General features: G+C 36.7%; 4 protein-coding genes across 9 annotated transcripts; 3 read left to right on the top strand and 1 right to left on the bottom strand.

Moving 5' to 3' along the window:
• LOC18613964 (transcription factor bHLH13) lies at positions 8,655-11,469 on the top strand. Of its 2 annotated transcripts, none has more exons than XM_018113841.1 (2): positions 8,655-8,919; positions 9,218-11,469. In XM_018113841.1, the coding sequence occupies exon 2, from the start codon at positions 9,230-9,232 to the stop codon at positions 11,072-11,074; it is 1,845 nt and encodes a 614-aa protein (XP_017969330.1). In that variant the 5' UTR covers positions 8,655-8,919; positions 9,218-9,229; the 3' UTR covers positions 11,075-11,469. The 2 variants fall into 2 exon arrangements, with proteins under 2 accessions (XP_017969330.1, XP_007051528.1); XM_007051466.2 differs by having other exon boundaries at positions 9,227-11,469.
• On the bottom strand, positions 13,664-17,216 carry LOC18613965 (RNA polymerase II transcriptional coactivator KELP). 3 transcript variants are annotated; one of them, XR_001926271.1, is made up of 5 exons: positions 16,640-17,210; positions 16,103-16,208; positions 15,670-15,760; positions 14,342-15,365; positions 13,664-14,176 (listed from the first exon to the last, which is right to left on the bottom strand). XR_001926271.1 is itself a non-coding variant. In XM_007051468.2 (4 exons), the coding sequence occupies exons 1-4, from the start codon at positions 16,934-16,936 to the stop codon at positions 14,429-14,431; spliced, it is 1,431 nt and encodes a 476-aa protein (XP_007051530.2). In that variant the 5' UTR covers positions 16,937-17,210; the 3' UTR covers positions 14,225-14,428. The 3 variants fall into 3 exon arrangements, 2 of the variants coding, with proteins under 2 accessions (XP_007051530.2, XP_017969921.1); XM_007051468.2 differs by lacking the exon at positions 13,664-14,176 and having other exon boundaries at positions 14,225-15,365; XM_018114432.1 differs by lacking the exon at positions 13,664-14,176 and having other exon boundaries at positions 15,253-15,365; positions 15,645-15,760; positions 16,640-17,216.
• Positions 18,183-20,045, top strand: LOC18613966 (cytochrome P450 703A2). Its single transcript, XM_007051469.2, has 2 exons — positions 18,183-19,118; positions 19,407-20,045. Exons 1-2 carry the CDS (start codon positions 18,183-18,185, stop codon positions 20,043-20,045), a joined length of 1,575 nt encoding a protein of 524 aa, XP_007051531.2.
• On the top strand, positions 20,140-26,170 carry LOC18613967 (lysine-specific demethylase JMJ25). 3 transcript variants are annotated; one of them, XM_007051471.2, is made up of 13 exons: positions 20,140-20,867; positions 21,178-21,308; positions 21,476-21,575; positions 21,696-21,828; positions 21,918-21,981; positions 22,062-22,836; positions 22,919-23,248; positions 23,351-23,599; positions 23,690-24,691; positions 24,778-24,850; positions 24,939-25,024; positions 25,140-25,259; positions 25,656-26,170. In XM_007051471.2, exons 1-13 carry the CDS (start codon positions 20,352-20,354, stop codon positions 25,728-25,730), a joined length of 3,654 nt encoding a protein of 1,217 aa, XP_007051533.2. In that variant the 5' UTR covers positions 20,140-20,351; the 3' UTR covers positions 25,731-26,170. The 3 variants fall into 3 exon arrangements, with proteins under 3 accessions (XP_007051533.2, XP_017981754.1, XP_017981761.1); XM_018126265.1 differs by having other exon boundaries at positions 23,351-24,691; XM_018126272.1 differs by having other exon boundaries at positions 20,541-20,867; positions 20,998-21,308; positions 23,351-24,691.

Consider the following 26,256-nt stretch of genomic DNA (forward strand, 5'->3'; position numbering starts at 1 on the left):
GAACATTCATATATATATATATAATATATATATATATAATAATATATATTATTTTATCGTATTTATTCTGGATGATTGCGCTGCTTGATTTTCTGTATAACGTTAACTGGTAAGTGTGGCTTAGCTGCTGCCATTTCTGCCGAACCTGATCGAAAAACACGTAGATTGTGTGTGGTAACAGATTTCTACCTAAATGAAATTCTCTTGCAGTGTTTGAGTCATCGAAATCAATCCAATACAAAGGGATTGAATTTCATAGAATGGATTGCCTCTCCGTTGATTGAAAAACAAAATCATCAATGTATGGCCTTGTTACTTACTTTCACATTTCCAAGAATGGAGATTAATTTGTCTGGTAATTTTAATAATTCTAAAACCTGATTAAAATCAAAGAAACCAAGCTTGTAACGGATTCGAAACCCAGCTTATCTACCCAATGGGCCAAAACTAGGGTGTGGAACTGTTTGTGTTTATTCATCAAGAACTGATTATAGCTAGTAACAGTTTAATTAAAAAAAAAAAAAGGAAGAAAAATCATAACTCATACGGGAGAAGGTATATAAGCAATTATTAATCGGAAAAGCATATGCAAAAATATAATGTAAAGAACATTATCCCTCCCACAATGATAAACCAAAGCTAGCAACTAGTTTTTTAGTATCATTGAAGAAACTAATTAATAAGAGCAACATGTCGTTGATCCCAAACTGCACCCTCTACAGTAGCAAAGAACTAAGATCTTCGTTTGAGTGGAAGCGAACATCCTTGGCAGCTGTCTTATTGCTTGTGAAGATCCATATTTTATTGTTCTTCATGCTTTTTTTAATACAATATGACACTGAAGTTTAATGTTTTCTGATGATGATTCTTTGGATCATTCAGGGGACGAACCTTGCTTACAAGCACTACCAGCTGAGACTCAAACCTCTAACTTGCACTGTCATCAACAAAGTTATCGAAGTTTTTGGTTTCGGGGTATAAAATTCAGCAGAAAAAAACACATAGTAGGTTGTCTTGTGTCACACCGAGCGATTATTACAAGTTCATGGGGCTTAAAAGCTGGATTCGAATGCAGCTAAGTCCGTTGATTTGATGAGGAAGCACAGACTCTCAACATGGTAATTACTAATTAGGAAAAAGATCATTTGTTTGATTATCCAAATACCTGAAACCCAATGCAAAACCTCAAAAAAAGAAAAGGAAAAAAAAAGGAGGAGATGTACTCATCATAAATGCATTTGTCGGTTTAATGCTTAATCAACATTGATTTACCTTTCAACTGTTGTTTTGCTTAACATAGGTGCAAACAAGTACGAATGCAGCATCGAATGGTATGGGTTTTTTAATTATTAAATAATAAGTAATGACACAATGAAAACCAAAACTTGTCAGATTTAATACTATTAACAAAATAGTAGGACATTTGAAATTATACGTTTTGTATTTTAAAATAAATATAATAAGTTTGTTGTCATCAATGTTAACTATGTCACTATAGGTCCACGACTACCAAAATAAGATTATTAAAAAGAGTAGTGTTTTTTATTTTCATTTAGAAATTAAAACAAATTGGTTAACTTGTGTTTTTAGACACGACTAAAAATTATAAAAATATTTTTTTTAAGAAAAGTTTTAACCTTGAATATCTCTTCAACCAGTATAATTAAACAATTGATTAACATTTTCGTAATATATTTAAGTGGCTAACCTTATTGTTTGTATTAACGGCTTCTCCTGTACTAATATAGAAATAATGATAAATTAATGTTAGGGTTGAAGGCAAGGAATCTCGAGATAAGAAGCTGCAAAAGGCAAAGTAAATGGTTTTAGGTATGAGTTGGCTTATTCAAAGCAAAGACCGTCAGTCACAATTCCAAATTCAGACACACCATGCACGTTCAGCACGTGCGATCAACGGTCAAGGGGGTTGGGTACGTTTTGGGACCCACAGACAGTTGCACGTTCCACTCGTGCTGACTTTTACTTTTAGGCTTAAGCCTACACCGCCCTGCTCCCATCCAGCACCGACAAGGATCTTGACCGCTGAATCTCTGCCTCTTAAGGGGCTTAATTATTATAATTTTTATATTTTTAATATAATTATGAATTTATGAAATATTAGAACCAAAGTAAAAATTTTGGTGGCTCTACGTTAGAATCGGCCCTGCTGCCTCCGCGAGCATGGATCAGTTGGCTAAAACTGTTCCCTCTCTCTCAGTAACCTGCCCATCGTGGTATGCCTTTGCTTCAAAATCGGACACCCATTCACTTCCGTATAAAAGTATGGGTAATGAACCAAGGATTAAAAGCTTTATTTATCCCTTTTTGTCCCCTTAATTAGGATTAAAAACAAATAGTTACGCAATAGATTATATGGTTTGATTGGAATTTGTACAATGATCTAAAAATGAAACAGTAATTGCAACTTTGGCAGTTGGACAGCTATTTGACGTTTATCATCGACAATGATTTTATTTTATTGAATACAGCATTTACTCTCCCCAACTATAGGCATCAATTCACGAACCTTTTTTCTTTTTTGACTATTCCTCCAGGGGTTCCAATCCATTTACCATCTCTATCAGCACGTGAAAAACTGGTACATCGGCCCTGATAATTGCACCACAGTTAGATTCTTCAAATCAGTTACTCTTAAAAATTAATTAACAAAAAAAGGAAAACCCCAAAACAATAAAAGCATCGGTATAGTTGTCTTGTGAAGATGGAAATTGATTTGTCTTTCCATTGACATGTGGATATCGTACCACTAGAATGAGGAATTCCTTTAGTAGGTGGGTCCAAAGTCGGTGTATGACATGTGAGTGATACCGTGACAGCGGACGGCTGCATGCAACTTGAAAACATTTTCACATTTTCTTCTTTTTTATTATTATTTCCGGCCAAAGACACCCAACATTTTCCGCTTGTGCCTAACAGATGTCAAATTCAAGTACAGCAACCCACTACATATATACGTCGGGCTCGTCTGTGCTTAAAGACAAAGCTGCCCTTTTCTCGTCTTATTAATTATATTTTTTTAACAGATCAATGAGAATTTTTTCAATTATAAAAATTATTTAATTAGAAACATATGGAAAATTAGCATGATCGGATAAAATTATATAATAAATACTAGTTAATGAATATGACACCATTTGAATTAATTAAAGGTTTAAAAGTTCTAACTCCTAAATCGGTTTTATCATTGTAACCAATTATTATTATGAAAAATGTAGTATGTTTCAACCAAAAGAAAAAAATAGACAACTAATTTTGTTCCATATCTTATATTAATAAAAAATTGAATAAGAATTAAACTTATAAATAAGAATCTGCCTCCTTCAATTGATAAATATATATTTTGAATTAAAACTGTGAACTTGAAACAAATTTAATAGCATCAGAATTTATTAAAATTTCTATTAATTTGAGATTTTTTATAAAAGATATTAAGATTGAAATAGACATAAATCAAAGTACATTTCTTTTTTTTTTTTATAAGTAAAAGAGCGAGTGCAAATAAAGATATTATATAATTGAATTTGAAAAAATATTAAGAATCTTACATTTATAAAAGATGAAATGAATTTAAAATTTATAAATGAGTCATTCGTCACATAAGATATATGTATTTTTAGTAAAAAAATATGAATAGTGATAATTGAATTAAAATAATAGATTGTAAGCTACATATTATAGGCAATGATCTTTATAAAACTAATGAGATTTAAGATTCCATTTAAAAAAAAAAAATTATTGCGCGTAGAAGAAAAAACGGATCAAGTAGTTAACTTGAGGTTTTTGAAGTAATTTGGGACAATATTATGGGCTTCAATGAGCTGCCTGGTCCACGTATAAATCATTTTTTTATAAAACAAAATAATTTTACTATTATTTTACAGGCAATGATAACGCCGTTGTATGCCGTACTTGCAAGTCTTAAAATTTTCCTCTTTTTTCTTTTTGCTTTTTTTTGAAATAGTATTTGGAAGCGCACGCCGACTCAGCCAAAGCAGGCAGAGGGGTGAAAATGGTAAGAGGGGAGGGGACCAAGGAGGTGGTGGAAGAACAGATATCGACACGTCTGTACGAGCCGAAGCAAAAATGCCGTGTGATTATCAAATACAGACACACGCCAAAAACGTTATACCATTTTCTTTTAATCTCCAAATATGTATCCAGTATATTAGATAAATTAAAAAAAGCTTATTTAATTAAATGCACATCACGTTCTTCTCACTCTAAAGCCCCACCTCGGTTCACGTTACTCTCACGTGCTCTTCACGAGCTTTGCGTCTGTCTCTTTTTGCTCTTTCTTGTTTTGTAAATTACCACTACTAGAAATAAAATTTTAATTTTTTAATTGCTTTATTGTTTTTCGATAGCATCGATAAAACAGCATGCGGTGACGACACGTATGAGAGGGACCAGAAAAGACCGCACGTGGCACGCGTGTTCTTTGTTAAACGTGTGGCCCTTTTTTCATTCCAAAAAACGCGTGATGAATGGACGACCTGCCCTGCGACTTTACGTGATTTTTTAATTCAGTTTCCATTCCTAGACTTGTTCTAACCGATAATTTCTTGGCCTGACGTTTGACTTCGGGGCGTGCAAAACAATTCAAATTGGTTTAAAAAAGACTACTGGGTGGTGATTGTCACGCTCCACCAAGTGTTCGGTTGAAAATTCTACCTCTAATAATTTTTTTTGTTAAAGCGTTTCCCTTATTCTTTAACATTGTTATCGATAAAGAAATTTAAAAATTAATATTATTTTTTATTTATTATATTAAAAAATTTAAATATGGGAACGATATAATTTTCCATTTCTTTATCGAAAGCAAACCATTATGTGTCTGTTCGTTGGCAATTTTCGACAAGATTTTTTCAATCTTTTTATTCAATACTGAAGATTGGACGGATTCGAATATTTTACTAAAAAAATGTAATATAACTCTTTTAATAGTTTATAAAACATGACATGACAATCAATTTATTACCATCAATGACTATTTATTTATGTATGATCGAATCAAATATACTAAAGTTCGATAAAGGGAGAAATAAATGAAATTTTTGAATAAAACAAGACATGATATTTAAAAAAAATTTAAATTATTTTATGCCCACTAAATTGAAGATTTAATATTCTGATTGGTTAAGTCAATTAAAATTTAGGAAATATTATTTAATCAATATCAAAGAATAATTTTTCAAATTGACTATAAGTCTATAGGAGTAAAAGCACAAGCTGTCACGTGAAAATGGATGAGGGATGACTCAAACTTTTATAGTTAGTCCTGCAAGAAGAAAGTAGAAAACCCTTGTTCACAAGGCAAGCTAAGAGTCAAACACCCAGATCAAAGCTCCAACACATGCGCCAATAACAATAATTTTACTGTAACTCGAAAAATAATCAGCGCTTTCATAGGGCAAAATGTAACGCAAATCTTTGAAGTTCGAACTTTGAACGACGATTGAACTATCAAATCCTTCATAGCTATCTAACAATATTCTGCAACATGCAAATAGCTGGCTGGGCTGAGGTTGTGGGGTCTCTGCAATACTTGAACGTTGAACCTAAAAACTTCACATTTCACACGAGGACAAGGTCGTTGGGAACAATAGATTCCATGGCCTGATCAATTTCATGAGCTGGTTAATCTTTTCTTTTCCTTTCTTTTTTCCTTTATTCTCTTGTTTTACTGCCCTGCACTCTGTCAGATCATAAAGAAGCTGCATGCCTGTTTTTACTTTCAGAATTTTCAGAAAGTTGAGACTTCTTCAATCCTTGTATTGTCATGTTTCTGGGATATTAGAGTGATGTGTTTAGTTATTTCATGTTTAGGTTTTCCCCCATGGTTAACATGATAGTTATCGAGAACAGTTGGTGGTGCATGCATGACAGCAGCAACAATGTGAAACAGGGGTGTAACACTTTATCTATCTTTAATCTAATATCTGTCATGTCTCTATTCATCTTATCTAAACTTTTCTTATACCAATCTAAACTTTATTCCGAGTAGAAGTAATCCTTTTTTAGTTCTCTTTCACACTGTCTATGAAACCCTGGCAGACTTTTTTTTTTTTTTTGCTGCTGCTGCTGCTGCCATTGGATGCATCTGTAATTTTAGGANGGGGGGTTGGGGGGTTGGGGTTGTTTTGTCTGTAACATCTCTATGAAAAGAGATCAGCGTCTCCAAATGAACTTACACTCTGGACCGTCAATCTATAGAAAGATTTGTCACAGGTATGGACCCACAGTTATCCCCTAAAGAGAGATAACATTCATTAAATTACAAATTTTTTCACTATATAAAATAACCTATCTTACAAATTAAACAAATGGGCCCAAAGTCAGACTTTTGTTTTTGGTTGGCTTGGTATCACTTTCAACTTCGGTTTGCCTTAGATTCTACTCAATTAAGGACCATGGGGATGCATTATGTCTCTAATTATGAAATTAATCTTCATTAAGACATTAATCTCGAAACCTCAAACTTATCAAAATTTGGTTGGTCTCCTAGGACTTCTTTTTTGTTAAACTTTCAACGTCATGATTCCCAAAGACAGAAAATAAACTGATAATCTGATATAGTATTTGTACAATTGAGTTATTTCATCGTTAATCTGAGGGCAAGGGTACGATAAACCCTTAAAACTTTAGGACCCCACCCATGGTCAACCTCGTTTTACTTTCTTTTGAGGAGGCCTACGGGTGTGCTGTGCTGGTACCTTTGCATTGATAAAATAATCAATCAAAGAATTTGGATATACATACCCTCCCACATTTTTTCCTTTATTTGATTTCGAATCTGAAAATCCAAACTAGATTTTTTAAATATTAAATTTTACTTGATAAAATCGAAAATAGATTTTTCCTTCAAAAACGACATCCGTATTGTCGCGTCGTTCCCTGTAGAACCTCCGAGCATCAAGATTTGATCCTTTTCAAATTTTTTGAAGATTTAGCAAAATCCCTAGCCTCTGTCGTGGAATCTTACTCCTTAATCATTCCTTCATCAATCTTTTCTGTTATTTTCCAGACATGATTGCATTTCTCAAACTCTGGAGTCTGGATTCCTTCCTGTATCCAACAAAAGCAAAAGTAACTGCTCTGTTTTTTCCACGACAAACAGTGAAAAAACAGAGAAAACCGTTGATCTTCAGTCTGGCCTGTTTTAAATCCTCCTCTCTGCGTCGACAACCTTTGCTGCCTCCAGCTTCCATGTCATAATTAACCTGTCTTCTCCCGTTCTTTGTTCCAAACACCCGGTTCAAGATTAGTAGTGAGGCAATTTTTTTTTTAAAAATAGAACAAGACATGATCAGCAGTTGTAATATATTGATCATGGTTGCAAAGTCTACAAACTGACATAAAGATGTGTTGACGATTACAAATTCATTGTTTGTTTCATCTCTCAGCACACAGCTCTAATAGTAATCACATTGCAATTCACAAATAACATATCCATTTTCCTTTTTGGGGTGAGAAAACATCCCCTAGTCCTCATTGCCATTGTAAACGTTTTCCATATGTAAATTTCTCAATTATTTTTTCTTTAAAAGTATAATTAAAATCATTTTTAGTTTACCAACTAAATAATGGAGCAATGGACATATTTTTTTTTTAACTAATCAACAGTGTTCATGATATGAAATACATATAAATACTTATGATTACCATATTTTAAGTATTTATTTTCTAATCTAAAAAATTGCAAATTTTTTTATATTTTCGTTAACAAAATAGAAAAAATCCAACACAATCAAATTACCGAAAATAATAATTATATTTTTTGTGTAATTATTATATAAAAGTAGAACAAATTTTGATTTGAAATCTTAAAAGATGGTTCAAAAAAATAATTTTTTTCGAATGCTAACTTCTACGTACCAAATATTTCTAACTCTAATCATTCACACACCGAATCATTAACAACCAAATTGACACTTCTCTTAAAATGGAAAAAAAAAACTATTCAAATTTTTATTTTAATTTAAATAATTTTGATGTAACGAAAGAAATGGCTTTCAACAATTACAACTTATTTATTTTGAATATTGTTGACTTTTAGAAAAAAAAAATTCAAATCAAACTTCTGTGATTACAAATGCATATATATAATAATATTAAAAGTCTGAAATAAAACACTTAAATATACGTAATGCGAATGTTTGAAAAGAAAAACATAGGTGTTGCTAAAAATATATATATAAAAAAAAGAAATCGGGGTCACAGGAAGAACGTGTGGAAACCTAACGTATTACGTGCCACTGTTTAGCATGAGATTCACGCAAGTTTATGTCCCCTCCCTAGCTGTCAGAAGAAAAACCTTTTTCATTATTATCAACAAAAAACATTTAATTAAAAAAAAAGGAAACTTCAAACTTAGTACTAAAAACTGTGCTTAAAGTCGAATGAAAAATGATGTCGGAAAAACAGTAAAACTCTCTCTCTCTCTCTCTAAGGTGTTATCTTTTTCTTTTTTGAAAAAAGAAAATTAAAAAAGAAAAAAAGAAACCTCAGAAACAAAATCCTTGCCGACTACCCCTCAACCTCCAACCAATTAAATTTTGAACCCAAACATTGTTAACCATGGTTAGTCTTCAACCCTAATATCCCTTGCTTAACCACGGTCCACTTATTGCAGTTAGGATTTTAGAAAAAAGAAAAAAGAACCAAAAACAGCAAATTCCCTTCCCCTCTCTTCCTCGCTCTGTTTTTTATCTCTTGCTTTGCTACAAAGAGGGAGAAATTAGGAAAAAAAAAAGGAATTACTTCTTCTCCTTTCCTCTTGACTGATCCTTTGTTTCTCTAGGGGAAAAATTTGTTCTTGTTCATTTTTGTTTTTGGACAGTGCCCTGAGACTTTTCAACACTCTTCTGCTGATCCCAAATTTGCTTTCCATGCAAACTGGTTTGTATTACTATTTATGTTCAAGTATTATGTCTTTTTGGATTTAGTTCTAGCTTCTTTTTTTTTCTGGTTTTCTTTATTATTTACCAGCCAGTGAGATCTGAAAACGGAAAAAAAAAATGGTTGCTTTATGTTGGGCATGTAGAAAACCGCATGTGCTTCTAGTTTAGTTAGAAATGCATTGAAAAAAAGATGTACTTTTAATTGTTTTTACGGGTGAGATTTGATCTGGGTATTTGAGAAAATTTCTTCTTTATTTGATTTTGGGTGTAATTTCTTTTTTTTTTGGATTTTTGAGGGGATTTAGAAGATGAAAATTGAAGTGGGTATGGGAGGTGGGGCTTGGAACGATGAAGATAAGGCTATGGTTGCTGCTGTTTTAGGAACAAGAGCATTTGACTACTTGATAACAAGCTCAGTTTCAAATGAGAACCTTTTAATGACTATAAATAGCGATGAGAATCTTCAAAACAAGCTCTCAGATCTTGTGGACCGACCCAACGCTTCTAATTTTAGCTGGAACTATGCCATTTTTTGGCAAATTTCGCGGTCTAAGTCTAGCGATTGGGTCCTTGGTTGGGGAGATGGGTGTTGTAGAGAGCCTAAAGAAGGAGAAGAATCTGAAGCTACTCGGATTCTTAATCTGCGGCTCGAAGATGAGACTCAACAGAAGATGAGGAAAAGGGTTTTGCAGAAATTGCATACTTTGTTTGGTGGATCAGATGAGGATAATTATGCTCTTGGGCTGGATAGAGTTACTGATACTGAGATGTTCTTTTTAGCATCCATGTATTTTTCATTTCCGCGAGGAGAAGGTGGTCCAGGGAAGTGTTTTGCATCTGGGAAGCATGTTTGGATCTCGGATTCATTGAAATCAGGTTCGGATTATTGTGTTAGGTCGTTTTTGACAAAGTCTGCTGGAGTTCAAACTATTGTTCTGGTCCCTACTGATGTTGGTGTTGTTGAATTGGGGTCAGTGAGATCTGTACCTGAAAGCTTAGAGTTGTTGCAGTCAATAAGAAGTTCATTCTCATCTAATTCGGCGTTGCTTAGGGCAAAGCAAATGGCAGTAGCAATACCAGTGGTGAATGAGAAGAAAGATGAAAATACTCATTTTTCGAATTTGGGGACTTTGGAGAGAGTGGAAGGAATTCCAAAGATTTTTGGGCAGGATCTGAACAACACTTCTCATGGTCATTCCAATTACCGGGAGAAACTTGCTATAAGAAAGATGGAAGATAGACCAACATGGGGAGCATGTGCTAATGGCGGTAGGCTTTCATTTTCAAGTAATCAAAATGGTCTCCATGGTTCAGGTTGGCCACATGTTCATGGTGTGAAACAAGGGAATCCAACAGAATTTTATGGTTCTCAAAACACTGCAAATAATTTTCAAGAGCTTGTTAATGGGGCTAGGGAAGAGTTTCGGGTTAACCAATTTCAGTCACAAAAGCCAGTGCAAATGCAGATTGATTTTTCAGGGGCTACTTCAAGGCCTTCCGTAATTACTCGGCCATTAAGTGCTGAATCTGAGCACTCAGATGTTGAAGCTTCGTGCAAGGAAGAGAAGCCGAGTGTAGCTGATGAAAGGAGGCCCCGAAAAAGGGGTAGAAAGCCCGCTAATGGAAGAGAAGAACCTCTTAATCATGTTGAGGCAGAAAGGCAGCGCCGTGAGAAGCTGAACCAGCGGTTCTATGCATTACGAGCTGTGGTTCCCAACATATCCAAGATGGACAAAGCTTCATTGTTAGGAGATGCAATTGCTTACATTAATGAGCTTCAGGCAAAGCTCAAGGTCATGGAAGCAGAAAGGGAGAAGTTTGGTAGTACTTCAAGAGATTCAGCAGGGTTAGACCCTAATCCAACTGTGGAGAATCATATGCGAGCTCCTGATATTGATGTCCAAGCTGCTCACAATGAGGTTGTTGTAAGAGTAAGCTGTCCTTTAGATTCACATCCTGCATCAAGAGTAATACAAGCATTTAAAGAGGCACAGGTCAATGTTGTTGAGTCAAAACTTGTTACCGCAGATGATACTGTGTTTCATACATTTGTTATCAAGTCTCAAGGATCCGAGCAGCTAACAAGGGAAAAGTTGATTGCAGCATTTTCGCGTGAATCCAGTTCCTTACAGTCATTATCATCTCTTGGGTAGCACACAATTGCATTTAACATAGTCCATAGGCGTAAAATTACAGTGAAGAACCTGTTTTGAAGCTTCTTCAGAGGTTTTTGATATATAGCAAGTGATCCTTAAAAGAGCAGAAGGGCCTGCTAGGAGTAGAAATAACTACCTATTGACCAAGTAGGGCAGCAAATTTTCTGTGATTTGTTTATATTATACATATTCTGTCATAATGAAGGTATTTTTGCAAGATGAATTAAATTTGTAAGTTTAACCAACTATGTTATTGTTGGTTGTTTAGAAATTGATTTTTTTTCTTTTGTTCGTTTATTTTTGGTTCCACCAATTTTTGTTCTTTGCTCTGTCCTCTTGCCTTATTAGAATCATTATATATCAAGTCAGCACTAGACATCTCTGAGGATTCAGTGCATATGATTTCATTTTTCCTGATCAGCTCCTTTTCCTCTCTGCAAGTCATCTGCAATGGGTTGTTCTATGGCAATATCTACTTGTAAAGTTAAGATACATCAGATACACTTATTTCTATTGCCTAAATTGTTAGAAAAATGCTTCAGCTTATTGGATTATATCTGATATCTGTACTTGATAAATTCAGTGTTGTTCTTCATGTGAGAGCAGTTAAGAGAGTTGGGGGGTCGGATATAAATGTTCCAATAGTACATCCTTTTTAAGGAAACCTGTTTCCCCACAACCTATAATCTCCTTGGTCAATCATGACTGTCTAGTGGGAGTAAAACAACATTTAGTGTGCCAAACCCGCGGTATCTATGATGAAGCCTGTTTGTGGATGTGCAGGGAAGCAACTGTAAAGCAGATAAAACGGGGGAGTGTGAAATTAACAGTAAAGTCTGCTTGTGGTTTGGTAGCATTTGTGGGTTTCAAACTCTGTCTATCATTGATTACCATATATCTCTTATTAGCTTAGCAGAGATTGCAACTACAACTGGTGGCACTGGAAGAGAACCAATTTGGGGCATTTTCTTGCAATAAAAAAAAAAAAAAAACAAGTAGGGGTCTTATTCTGTGACTGATGAAGAATGTTCCGTTTTTGTTCGCCGAGATAGAGGTGAATCTCTTATGCACTTTCTTTTCTGGTCCTAAGAAGGCAAAAACAAAATCTTGCAAGGACTAAGCAAAGTAGAGTGTACAGGGTTTTTGCTGTGTACATCTCTTTCTTATTTTATTGTAAAATCAACAAAACAACAGGAACTCCAGATAGGAATCTTGAAGTCAGTTTGCTTTTCCCTTTATCCCCATTGTCTTAGCAACCAAGTGAAGCTTCTTCAGATGCACTACATTAAAAGGTGTAGAGAACCGATTCTGTTCTCAAATTCATGGCCATCCCTTTAAATTTCTTTCTCCTTTCTATAAAGGAAAAAAAAATTGAGGTATCTCTCAACTTTGGCAGAAAAGAACATATGAAGTTCTAATGAAAACGAAACTAAAGAAGAAAAGAAAAAGATTTGACTACATCATATTTGCCTAGAATAATAGCCTAGTGATCCCCTTCAATAGTTCTGAAGATGGAGTATAGTGGTCCAATAGCATACGCGTTTGCTCCTTCCAGCCAATCAAAAGACTAGTGACATAATTCATGTGGCACATGTGTTTCCCTTTTGAGAGAGAAAAAAAAACAAAATTTGACCATTGATAAATCAATCCAAAAGCATGACAAAGCCACATCCTTCCATGTGTCTTTGCTGATAAACCAAAACCCCCCAAGAAGCCCGTGCGGGATCTAACTACGAACCTTGGTTTCAGCTCCACCACCACCACCACGACCACCACCCTGCAAAATGAAATTTGATAGTACACATTTCCATCTGCCAAAATCAAAATTTAACCACAAATTTTGATGCCCTTTTAAATTCTTCCATGCTTTCCCCATCTTACACATCACAAACGTGCGCTTGAAAACGCTCCCATGTGCACCATTTCTTTCATTTAGTTTATTGATAAGTCTCTCGTCTGCAAGTCTGAACAACGGATAAGTGCTGAAACATGTGGCGAAATGAGGGGCCACCACACCAAGTTCACGATTTTTTGCTTCGGCCTTTTGATTTCTATTTGTTGTATACCCATCTCCCACGCTGCCCTGCAGTCCACATCTAGGCCCAATTTCTTTTGCCCCTATTCTTTATTGTTGACAAAAAAACAAAAAAACCTTGTTCGCTTTGCTTTTTGAGAAGGGACTGTGAAAACAAAATTGACATATCCTCATTTGGCTTGGCATGTTGGTGTTTTTTTCTTTTTTCAACCAGAATGAGCAACAGGTTCATACCAAGAGATTGAAAGCATTTGGCATGTGATGGATCAAATTCAAAGCCTTATAAATGTTGGGGGGGAGGGGGTTGTGTGACCCTGAAGAAGAAATCATAGCCGTTCAATTCATGTTTGACTCAACCAAGCAGAGGGAGTCCTTGATGAAATATAATAGTAGTAGTTAAGTTGACATGGAATACATGTAAAATTGGGTCAGTTTTGGAAGGACATATCAAGGGGGTCAAAACATGATGCCAATGGTCCCCAACAGCACTTTGGAGATTTTTATGAGATGATGTTGAGAAAAAATTTGAGGAGTTTTTGACCTTCCCATGCAAACTGTGACCAAACACGATACGCGGTGTTTGGTAAAGCACGTTTTTGGCAAAACTGCAATGACAGCAACATTTCCACTTGTGTTTATTATAATTTTGAAGTGTTGGGTGGAATAGTTTAGCCCAACAGTCATAGACCTGAACAATTTGGGCTTGGAGAGGATATGCTCTAGCCCGAAGGATGGGCTTTGATAAACAAAGTGGGCCTGCTCGATATTATTTCCTGAATTCAAATACTGCACCTGGCTCCCCGTTCTTTGGTTCGAAGGTTGAATGAATGAATGAAGCCCATAGCTGACAGCGGTCGCTGTTCAAGGGTGGTCGAGACTCGAGACCAACCCTGCTGCAACGGAGCTGTAAATGAACGAACCTTTTGTTTTTATCCTTCAGCTTGTCGAGTTAATTCATGGGAAAACAACCAGTTTGAGGTAGCCAAAACTGGAGTTTACATTTGCCAGTCGGTTTGGCAACTGAAACCAATCTGTAGAAGCTGAGATTTGGCTTAAGTATAGGCCTGAGATAGGAACCAAAACAAGATATAAACCTCAAGTGCAGATTCGAACAAGACAAAATATTTTACCAATTCTAAACATTTTGCAACATCCATTGGCAAAGAATGATTTACATCGGTATGTAAAAATAATACATTAACAAAACAACAATTTTGAGCCATACTTACAAGGTAAAAGATAAGCAGATTGTCTGCTCTCCAATACAACTGAACAGCCAAACCTAAGCCTAGCAAAACAGCATCTGTTTCAATTAACTACACATTGCTCTCAACTACGTTGACCTTTGAAACAGAAGGCATAGTTGAATTCTCCCCATTTTGTTTTCCATTCACTTCTTTTTCACATCTTCTATTACGACAGAACTTGGAAAGGTGTCCCTTCCTGCCACAATAGTTACATATGGGGGGCCTGCCATGCATTTCTGATTCTCGCCTTTTCCAAGGTACCCCTGGTTTCTTCATATCTCTTATCCTTGGGCCAAGATTGTTGGCTGGATAAAAGCTTTCATACTTTGAATGCTCCGCTTGTTTGACTCTGTTACGAGACTCTTCCTCAACTCTTATATGATCCATCAACATCCTGAAGGGCAGGTATTCCTCACGCATCAGCTTAACACAGAAGTCCTTCCAGGATGGTGGAAGCTTGGAGATGATGGTGCTAACATGAAAGTTCTCATCAATCATCATTCCAGCTGCAACAATAGAATCGGCTATGCTATTGAGTTCTTGCATTTGCTTGAGAATTGGTCTTCCATCAACAATTTGAAACTCAATGTACTTTCTAACTTGAGATCTCTTTGTTCCGAATTCCTCATAAAGATAAACTAATTTTAGCTCTTCCCACAGCTCTTTAGCACTCTTAGTTTTCTTTGAGAATTGATAATACAGATTATCAGATAAAGAGCTCAAAATGCTGTGGCGACAAAGGTAGTCATCATTCATCCACTTCTTTTCAGTAGCTTTGGCTTGAGCAGATTCTTCACTGCTTGCTTCGGGACTAAGAGTAAGACTAGGGCATGGATCAGTAAGCACGTATGCGAACTGTAATTGCTTTAAGAAAAGTTCCATCTGTTCTGCCCAGCAATGGTAATTCTTCCCATCAAAACGTGTGGTTTCAATAGGGGAAAATTCATGAGAAAAAGCAGTCACTGAGTTAGACACATCTCCATTTTGTTCACCATCAAGTTTTGTACTGCAGTATATTTATTCAAGGGTCCAAGTCAGTACATTTGGCAATAGGGTCTCAAGTCAAAAAATCTTTGAGGGAACCTCTCAGGCACAATATGCTCTTATTGAAGTAAATTAGGACATTATTATGCTTATTTAGAGTGATAATTTACATCAGGCAAGGATAAAAATCCCACAAACTTAGATATAAGCAACTCTGCAGTTATCCTCCTTTTGGCATTACCTAAAACTTCCTGTATATTATTGAAACCCCAGATTGTATAGAAACTACTTTATTGCTGACCTCAAAACTCAAAATGGAGTCCCACCTTAGCTTTGATTGCATCTTTTTTACAGCTGCATCAATTGCAGGGAAACTATTCTTTAAAGCTGACCAAATTTCGCTTGTCAAGCTAACTCCTGGAGTAAGAAAAAGAAAATGGATGTTGAGACATAAGCCTTTGGTCTCAATATAGACTATAGCATGACAATTCAAACAGCTCTGGCAACAGAAAAAGAAATGAAATAATACAAAACCCAAAGAGAATAAGTCAGTTATAGAGAGCAGATACTCATAACAACATTTCAATCAGCAAAAAGATATAGGAGTTTCTTATCAATCAGGAATCACCGTAAAATGACAATCAATTCATATAATATAAAACACTGCATTAAAGCATAAAGGAAACAATAACAAAAAACTAAGGAAAAAAATTACTGGAAAATAAAAAAGGAGGGGGAGGGGGACAGATATATGATTACCTCTTGCAGATGGGAGCTCTTTTCCGTCTTTTACATAGAACTCCCTAATCGATACATAAGTTTTTCCTCTAAATTCATGAACCACCACATTCCTCTTGTCTGCTAGCTGAATCAAAAACAAGAAATCTTCAATAACAGCAAGGATTCAGAGGGAAAAAAAAAAAACCTAACATAAATAAAACTAAGTTCCGACATAGGTTCTTTATCCTTCACTTACAAATTACTGTATGTGTCTCCAACCACAAAAGTTTAAAACAAACTAAGCTAGACTTAATCTCTTAATCACTTCAATTAAAGCACAATCACTAAAACTTCGACAAATATTCATACTTTATTAAAGCAAATAAGCTGAGACAGATGGCTGTTCTTGCTTCTAAAGTGACAATCTTTATTCATTAGAACTTTCAGTTCCCAAAAAACAAAAGAAATCTCCAAATTACAAATCAATAAATAAATTTCACAATTTGCTAAAAATTGCAACTTTATTTCTTTTGTTCTACAATTAAATCGACCCACAGAAAAGTGAACGGTTTGCACCTTGCAAATAAGGCGATCTCCGTCGCCGTCGATTTCTTTCTTAATTTTAATTTTAGCCTCTTCTTCTCGAAGCTTCGAATTGAGTTCCTCAACATCGCCATTTTCTTCGACAGTAGAGAGAAGAAAAGACTCGATCACTTCTCTAACAAACTTCTTGTGATTAAAATCAGAGAGGTCGATTCCGAGTCGCTCCGAAGCCGCGACTCGGACTTTGAACTCAGTCATCTCTTCCATATCAGCTTTGCTCAGTATTTCCCTCACCGTTTCCTCGATTTTTTGTCGAGTTTCTTTTTCCATAATGTAGAGGTAGAAAAAGGAGAGGAGAGATAATGAGAGGAAGAGGTATAGAATTAAGAACGAAATCGTTTTCGCTGTTTTGCAGGAAAATTCGTTTTGAGTTTTTAGTCTGTTGCATACTGAGGAGATTAGGGATTCGATGAATTCCTCTCCCGCCTACGATGATAAGGAAAAAAAAAAAAGTGCGTGAAGGGAATTAATTTTCTTTTTATTTTTTTGGAACTGAAAAAAGGTTCCACCGATATTTGAACTTGGACAACTAAATCCTGAGTACTCCAATATGTTCTGGTGACGAGTACTCCAATATTATTTACGACATTTTAAGATTATTTATAATAATATTTTTAGTTAATACGTTATCATATTAATAAATTATTATTCAACATAATTTCTTAAAAATATATGTTTGCAAAACTTTTGGATAGCATTTGGTATCTTTTTTAAGGTCACCATAATGATGTAATTACAAGATAATGTTACTAAATTAGTGATTTAAGATCACCATGTATTATATAATTTTACTTGGTAATTATTATTTTTTGGGGTGTAGAGATAACCATGTTTTGGTATCAAAGAATCACAGAAGTTGATTCTTTTTTTTTTCCCAATTAATTGCTTGTTCTTAATTATGTATATTCTGTTTTCTTTTCACTGTATTCTTAATTTTATTGGTGAACAGATTTTCAAAAAGATAAAAAATATCATGTTATAAAAATAGTCTAAACCCTAATCTCCAAAGTAAATTCATCTTAATTTTGATTTATATTGCTTTTTAAAGTCAGAGTTATTATCACTTAAATTACTTTTATATGATTGCCACGTTTTTTATTTAAATTGGAAAAAGAAGAAAAACCAAAGGAAGTAAATAGTAAAATTGGGAGTCAACTGCATTATTAGTTCTCTACATTTGTGCAATTTTTTGCTTTTAGTTACCAGCGGGCACATGCACTGAGCACTGGTCACTAGTCAGCCAGCGTTGAGCCCCATGACCCCGGTCAGCTACTCAGCTACATGCAAATGCCATTTCTTTGGAGGTAGGAGAACATTTCGGACCATAACGCATGGCGCTCTTCACCAACCATGCAGCCAGTCGGCATGTCAAGATCGTGGATATCAACCCCAACCTATTTTTCTCCCAAAAACCAAGCTTCCCGTGCTTTATTTTGGTCAATTCTTGCTTATATATAGTACCGGAGAAAACCATATTTTCTAATTGATTAGTTACTTCCAAACTTTGATTGGAAACATGGATTTACTCAGCTTGGCTTTCGCCCTTCTCTCTGCAGCTCTCATCGTCAACATCCTATTCCTATGCGGATGGCTCAAGCAGAAGCCATCGCGTAAGACCAAAATGCTTCCTCCCGGCCCAAAAAAATGGCCTGTAGTTGGTAACCTTCTCCAATTAAGTCCACTTCCGCACAGGGACTTAGCTTCTTTATGTGACAAATATGGGCCATTAGTCTACCTCCGGCTTGGCAGCGTAGACGCCATCACCACCAATGACCCAGACATCATTCGGGAAATACTTCTCCGGCAAGACGATGTCTTTGCGTCCAGGCCAAGGACCCTAGCCGCGGTCCATCTCGCCTATGAGTGCGGGGATGTGGCCTTGGCGCCTCTAGGCCCGCATTGGAAGCGAATGAGAAGAATTTGCATGGAGCATTTACTAACAACGAAAAGGCTAGAGTCATTTGCAAAACACCGAGCCGATGAAGCCCAACATCTAGTAAAAGATGTTTCGGCACGAGCTAAAACTGGGAAGCTTGTGAACTTGAGGGAAGTTTTGGGTGCCTTTGCAATGAACAATGTGACTAGGATGTTGTTGGGGAGGCAATATTTTGGGGCTGAATCTGCTGGCCCACAAGAAGCCTTGGAGTTCATGCACATAACCCATGAACTGTTTTGGCTATTGGGTGTTATCTATTTGGGTGATTATTTGCCAATTTGGAGATGGGTGGATCCCTATGGGTGTGAGAAAAAGATGAGGGAAGTGGAGAAAAGAGTGGATGATTTTCACAAAAGGATTATTGAAGAGCATAGAAGGGCAAGGGAAGGGAAGAAGAGAGAATTTGGTCGAGAAGATGATGGTGAGGAAATGGATTTTGTTGATGTTTTACTGTCATTGCCTGGTGAAGATGGAAAAGCCCACATGGATGATACTGATATTAAAGCTCTAATTCAGGTTGTATTCTCTTTCATTAATCCTTTTTTGCACCTAAGTGATATTAGCAAAGTGCCCAGTAATGCAATCCTTTTAATGTCCATTTTAGTTATAGGTCTATGCTAGGGGACTTAGCTAATAAATTATAATTTATCATAAACAAATATTTGATTCAATAGTTAATACATGTATTTCTAATCAAAAAGTTATAATTTATAAAAATATGGATTAGTAACTGATAAAATTTGATGAGATTGTCTTGGCTTTTACCATTTTTTGTTTCCTATTTGTTATTTCTTTTGCTTGTAGGATATGATTGCCGCGGCAACAGACACATCAGCTGTGACCAACGAATGGGCCATGGCCGAAGTGATCAAGCATCCACGCGTCCTCCGTAAGATCCAAGAAGAACTCGATACTGTCGTGGGTCCCAATCGAATGGTCAACGAATCTGATCTCCCTCACCTTAACTACCTACGCTGCGTAGTACGAGAAACATTCCGCATGCACCCTGCTGGGCCATTTTTAATCCCACACGAGTCCCTTCGGGCCACGACCATCAACGGTTACTACATCCCTGCCAAGACACGTGTCTTTATCAACACCCATGGGCTGGGCCGAAATACCAAAATATGGGACGACGTGGAGGTGTTCCGGCCCGAGAGACACTGGCTAGCTAATGGAACCCGAGTGGAGATAAGCCACGGAGCAGATTTCAAAATACTGCCTTTCAGTGCTGGGAAGAGGAAGTGTCCTGGTGCGCCACTTGGGGTGACCCTGGTGCTTATGGCTTTGGCCCGACTCTTTCATTGTTTTGATTGGGCCCCGCCGGAGGGTTTGAGGCCGGAAGATATAAATACGACTGAAGTTTATGGGATGACTATGCCCAAGGCCGAGCCCTTAATGGCTATTGCCAGGCCACGCTTGGCGGACCAAATGTACCATTGAGTAGAATTCTGCGAATAAAATTTAATGTTTCTTAATAATAATTAATTAATGCCACCAAGCCTTTTCGGGTAAAAAAGAGAAAAAACGGAGAAGGGACCCTCATGTCATGCCTATCATTTCCCATCGCTTTTAGGACTCACCTTTTTTCCGTGAAACGCATCAGAATTCGAGCCGATATTTATAAATTCTCAGCTTACTTTTGCCGCTTCTCTACCATTCAACGCCCCTTTAATTACGCACAATTTCAATGTAATCAGACGGTCGAAGCTCCTGCCCAGTAGCTGTTAAATTTTGATCCACTCGGCCATGGACTCACCGTCCGATCGACGGTGCACGAGAAGCGCCGGTAGAGGTAAGTGGCGGTGCAGCGAAACGACATTGCCTTCGAACTCGTACTGCGAGAAGCACTACCTGCAAAAAATTAAGCGGGCGCGGCAAAGAATTGGTGGAGACAGAATTGACGACAGCGACCGCAATAGTTGCGAGTTAAAAATCAGAGGCGGTCGGAGGAGTGACGTCAGGGACCGGAGAGGTGAAGTCAGCGTATCGGAGAAGAATAAGAGGAAGGAGGGGAGAGAGGAGGAGTTGAGCGGTGGATCGGAAGAAGAGGACGGGCTACTGTTGACTGAGATATTGGCAAGGGAGCGTAGGAAGGTAGAGAAAACGAAGCGTGGTGTTAAGGGGAGTAAGGTTAGTTCTGGAAATTCAGTGAAGGAGATTGTGGATTCCGGTGAAGGAAAAGCTAATTCCCGCGAAAAACACGGCTCTTCTGGTAAGGCCGTTAGGAATGGCGCGGAGAGAGAAAAAAAATCCTCCGAGAAGGTATTTTAACATATCCGTTTCTATTTTTCTCCTTACATTTTTACATGCGAAATTGCGAATCAGCGTTTTAAAATTGGAAAGAACAAAAGAATAAGGTGAAATTTACTAGCTCATTTTAATTTCCTTGCAGATATATGATCAGCTTGCACTTCATTCACATTTGACAGATACATTGGAGTCTAGTTGTTTAACTGTACTTTTGTGCATCAATGAATTGTTTTGGTGAACCAGTGGCCACCTTTATATTCAATGCATCCGTATCATGTTCAAAGTTGAACTATTTCTCAAAAGTATAAGTTTTGCTTTGCAGGATAAGTCAAATAAAAGCAAAGAGTATGGGAGTTTAATGTGTCATCAATGTCAACGGAATGATAAGAGTGGTGTAGTTTTTTGTTCCCGGTGTCAGAGGAAGCGTTACTGTTATGAGTGTCTTGAAAAGTGGTGAGAACATTGATATAAATTTTGTAATGCAGTATTTGATAAAATAATGCTTGAAAACTCTTTAGTTCTCATATTAGGCCCTGCTGGTTTTTGCCAAATTATACTAATGCAATGATTCTTGGTCAACACTTTTGATAGCTGCAGCTGATTTGTTTGGGATGAAACAGGTATCCTGAGAAAACAAGGGATGAAGTTAAGGAAGCATGTCCGTATTGCTGTGGCAATTGCAATTGTAAAGCTTGCTTGCGTGAAGTTGTGGTTGTCAAGGTAGAAGCCTTAAGTTTCTCTCTCTATGATCTAACTGCCTGATGTCCATTTCATTTCTCTATTTTCTTATTTAATTGTTTTCATGGTTGTTATTCTTCTTTATCTTCCCTTCTTTGACAGGATGGCCACAAGGATGTAAACATCAGTGTTAAATTAGAGCGGCTAAAATACTTGCTATTTAAAGCTCTACCAGTTCTCAGGCATATATACAAGGAGCAGAGGTCCGAAATAGAGATTGAAGCAGACATAAAGGGTAGGTTGATATGATGTGCTTGGAAATGAAATAATTTGACTCTCTTTATTTTCTGTGTGTTTGATATAGTTGTGTCTTATGTATTTTAGGATCTCAGTTAACAGAAATTGATATAACAAGGTGTAAATTGGAAAAAAGTGAACGTTTGTACTGGTATGCTTTCAAACTTGTTATAATTGAGATCTGTTGCTATTTAGTTGTCAAGTGTAAACTTATGTTATCTTGTATGACAGTGACAACTGCAATACATCAATTGTTAACTTTCACAGAAGCTGCCCCAGCTGTTCTTATGATCTATGCCTAACCTGTTGTCAAGAGCTAAGAGAAGGCAGCCAACCTGGAGGTAATAAAGTGGAAACATCCCAACAACAGTTTGTAGAAAGAGCTAATTTTCGAATTAAACACAACGATGGAAATACTAATGCACCAAGAAGTAGACACCAATGGGAGAGCCAAGTGGGTCCAGCCACTAATGATAAAGCTCATATGTCTTCTTACTTTCCTGATTGGCGAGCAAACACAAATGGTAGCATTCCATGCCCTCCAAGTGACCAAGGAGGTTGTGGTGCTTCGATACTTGAGTTGAGACGTGTTTTTAAAGCTAATTGGGTAACTAAGCTGATAAGTAATGTGGAGGACATTACCAGTCAATATAAGCCACCTGATGTTGATTTCTCTATAGAATGTTCTGCATGCCAGCCAAATGGTTCAGATGGGAACAGCAACAGCCGTTCTAATGTGAGACATGCAGCTAACAGGGAAGAAAGTCATGATAACTTTTTATTCTGCCCAAATGCTGTTGATATATCAGATGATGAAATTGAGCATTTTCAGAGACACTGGATGAGGGGTGAACCTGTGATTGTCCGAAATGTTCTTGAGAAAACATCTGGTCTTAGTTGGGAACCCATGGTCATGTGGAGGGCCTTTAGAGAAACAGGTGCCAATGTAAAATTCAAAGAAGAGACTCGAAGTGTGAAGGCCATTGATTGCTTAGATTGGTGTGAGGTCAGTTGTGTAAACCATCTAATTTATGCTGAACATTATAATTTCTATGGATCTAAGATGTTTGGTTCTTGTTATGATATAGGTTGAAATTAATATTCACCAATTTTTCAAGGGCTACTTAGAGGGCCGTATGCATAGAAGTGGGTGGCCAGAAATGTTGAAATTGAAGGATTGGCCTTCATCAACCTTATTTGAAGAACGTTTGCCCAGGCATAATGCTGAATTTATTGCTGCACTCCCTTACAGTGACTACACTGATCCAAAATCAGGCCTTTTAAACCTTGCTACACGACTTCCAGAGGGATCATTGAAACCAGACATGGGACCCAAAACATATATTGCATATGGATTCTCCGAAGAACTTGGTAGAGGTGATTCAGTGACAAAGCTGCATTGTGATATGTCTGATGCGGTAATGTTCCATAGACAGCTTTAATTTTATGTGACAAACCAATGATAGCGAGATTTTGTTTTATAGACTCCTTTGACTAATGTTTTTCAGATATGTTTATAGGTAAATGTATTGACGCACACAACTAAGGTGAATATTGCTCCCTGGCAATGCCAAAAAATAAAAAGAAGGCAAAATGAATATGCTGCTAAAGACTTGCAGGAACTCTATGGTGGTGTAGATAAGGCTAAGGTTGGAATGGAAAGAAGATCACTGAAGAGAACTTATGGGGACAAGCTCACTGTTACTGACTGTACGAAGAATGGAAGCATGGAGTATGACCACTTCTTGTTGGAAGAGAAGCACATAAAGGTAAGGAAAGTGGATAAAGAACAATCAGATACTAATCTGCCTTTTTCAAATTCTATGGATCTAAGGGTTGTAGGATTGGATGAATCGCAGCCTGAAATGGGACATTCTGTTTCTCCTCAAAATAGGAAAACTACTATTACTGGGACAGAGTTGCTCCAAGAAAATGATACAAAGCCTCATATACTTGAGTATAATGAAAGTAAGGTGACACAATCATTAAAGTGTAATGATAACACTGAAAAAGACTCCTTTCTAGAAAATAGTGACAGAAAAATAACTTCAAATCAGCTGAAAGTTGAGCCAGGCAAATGCTCTTTGTCAAGCGGTGTAGATGCAAGGGATAATCTGTTTGTTGGAATTGTGTGTAGGAAATTAGGCATGTTGGAGCATAATGCGACGGTAGAGGCAGAGTTATTACCAGAAAATAATGACCAAGCAATAACTGATCAAAAGATGGAAGAATTTGGACTGAAGGAAAGCTCTTCATCAAGCAGTACAGTAAAGAAGGATAATTTGGAAATTAGAACTACGGATTATACTTTAGAGGGAGAGGAAGGGATTAGAAATATTTCAGTAAAGGACCTAGGAGATGAACTTGTCTACTCTCCAGAGTTAAATGCATCCAAAGCAGAAAACATGAGTTTGAAGTTAAATGAACAAAGAGAAAAGCAATCGGAAGTGGAAGGAAATTGTTTTCCGGATGATGTGGATGTTTCTGAAAGGAATTTCTCTGTTGAAAATGTGACAAGCCCTGCTAATCATGCCACTTTTGATATTAATGCAGTTGGATCTGGGAGTGAAGGTATAGCTGATTCTGCTAAATGTTCTAATGAAATGGTGGTAATGAAGCTTACTAATAAGAAAGACATTTTAGGGATTTCTCTCTCGGGTGAAAACAGATGTGATGGTCCTGGATCAAAAGAATCAGACCGAGTGCCTATCAAGGATTTAGAAAATAATGAGAAGTCACAAATGGTCAACGGTGGTGCTGTCTGGGATATCTTTCGCAAGCAGGATGTTCTCAAAATCATTCAATATTTGGAAAAGCACAATAAGGAATTTCGCCACCTTAATAATCTTCCTGTAAATTCTGTGAGTATCCTTGCTGCCTTTAGTGAGTTATTAGTATGTTTCTCTGTACTGGAGAGCTTAATTACTTTACATTCTAACTTTTTCAGGTCATTCATCCTATTCATGATCAAACTCTTTTCTTAAATGAGAGGCATAAGAAACAACTGAAAGAGGAATTTAGTAAGAATATTCTGTGTCGATTGGTCAGCTATCCAGTGTTCCATCATTATATCGCATCAATATTGTTAACGTTTGGTGTGTAATGCAGATGTGGAGCCTTGGACATTTGAGCAATACCTTGGTGAGGCTGTTTTCATTCCTGCTGGATGTCCTCATCAAGTGAGAAATAGACAAGTAATCCACTGGCTACGGACAATCTTGCGTTTGTGTCAGTGTCTTATGAATTTCATGTTGCACTGTTAATTCAATTAACTTTCATACTTTTCTTTTTCCATTTTTATTTTTCCAGTCTTGTATAAAGGTGGCACTGGATTTTGTATCTCCTGACAATATTGAAGAATGTATTCGGTTAACCAAAGATTTTCGTATGCTCCCTAAGAGCCATAGAGCCAAGGAAGACAAGTTAGAGGTAAGAAACTTGAATTTAGTTTATTTATTTGGTTATATAGGTTAAAGTTGTGAGAACTAGGTAATGTGGTTATTATGATGTCATGCTTACTTTTGGAAAGCCTTCCCATTACACACGCCCAACAATCTGTCTGTCTCAAGTAGGTTTTCATGCCTTTGTGATTAGTGTTTGAAAGATTGTCCACTGGATTTATCTACCTCTAAAAGAGATAAAAATAGCCATGCTTCTTACTTTGTGGTAATCTGTCAACGTTAGAATGATAGATATACCTCAGTAGGTTTATCTCACAACAGTTACTTGCAAACTTCTAAGTGGAATTGCGGTTGTATAGTCTAGACTGTTGAATTGTGAATAATTGCAAGTCTTTCACAGGCTCTCGGCTTTTCTTCCTTACAGGTTAAGAAGATGGTGCTCTATGCTGTAAGCTCAGCTGTGAAAGAGGCCCGAAGTTTGATGCCTAACCAGGAGTAAGACATATTGAATCTTTCAGTATGTTGTTATCTGTGTTGACAACAAATTGGCCACCAATAGTTTGTTTATATCTGATGGCTGTTCATAAATGGATTTCATTCTGACTGCCACTGTTAGCTTGGTCGAAGTTCACGAGCTGAAGTCGCAAATTTCACCAATCACTTTGTTGATTGCTAGTTCTTCTCAGAAACGTGGCAGCATGTACATAGATATTTTCACTACCCTTTTGCGTTTTAAAATTAATGCTGTTTTGCAGAATAATTTTACTAGCTTGTAGACAACGAAAATATTTTAGGTTGAAGCCTACCAACATTAGCTGCTAGGAATTTAGATTTGGATGTAAAATAGATGATCGTAATGTCAGCTTTATCAGAAAAAATTCACCAGTATTGTCATGCGGTGCTTTGAGGTGTTGATGGCAGGTTGTTCATTGATTGTTATTTGTTGTATTTGGACTATAATTTTTACTTAAATTGAATACAATCATGCTTGGCAATGTACCAAATTGTAGGAGATGCGGTTTCGG

Source organism: Theobroma cacao, chromosome 1 (genome assembly GCF_000208745.1).
Source record: "Theobroma cacao cultivar B97-61/B2 chromosome 1, Criollo_cocoa_genome_V2, whole genome shotgun sequence".
Classification (NCBI taxonomy): domain Eukaryota; kingdom Viridiplantae; phylum Streptophyta; class Magnoliopsida; order Malvales; family Malvaceae; genus Theobroma; species Theobroma cacao.

Coding starts and splice junctions, on each gene's coding strand:
- LOC18613964 (XM_018113841.1), top strand. CDS start 9,230: ATGAAAATTGAAGTGGGTATGGGAGGTGGGGCTTGGAACGATGAAGAT.
- LOC18613965 (XM_007051468.2), bottom strand. CDS start 16,936: ATGGAAAAAGAAACTCGACAAAAAATCGAGGAAACGGTGAGGGAAATA. Junction 15,761..16,102: donor AGAGCTCCCATCTGCAAGAG/GTAATCATATAT, acceptor TTCTTACTCCAG/GAGTTAGCTTGACAAGCGAA. Junction 15,366..15,669: donor AAGATGCAATCAAAGCTAAG/GTGGGACTCCAT, acceptor AATATACTGCAG/TACAAAACTTGATGGTGAAC.
- LOC18613966 (XM_007051469.2), top strand. CDS start 18,183: ATGGATTTACTCAGCTTGGCTTTCGCCCTTCTCTCTGCAGCTCTCATC. Junction 19,119..19,406: donor ATATTAAAGCTCTAATTCAG/GTTGTATTCTCT, acceptor TTTTGCTTGTAG/GATATGATTGCCGCGGCAAC.
- LOC18613967 (XM_018126265.1), top strand. CDS start 20,352: ATGGACTCACCGTCCGATCGACGGTGCACGAGAAGCGCCGGTAGAGGT. Junction 21,309..21,475: donor TATGAGTGTCTTGAAAAGTG/GTGAGAACATTG, acceptor GGGATGAAACAG/GTATCCTGAGAAAACAAGGG. Junction 25,025..25,139: donor ATCAAGTGAGAAATAGACAA/GTAATCCACTGG, acceptor TTATTTTTCCAG/TCTTGTATAAAGGTGGCACT.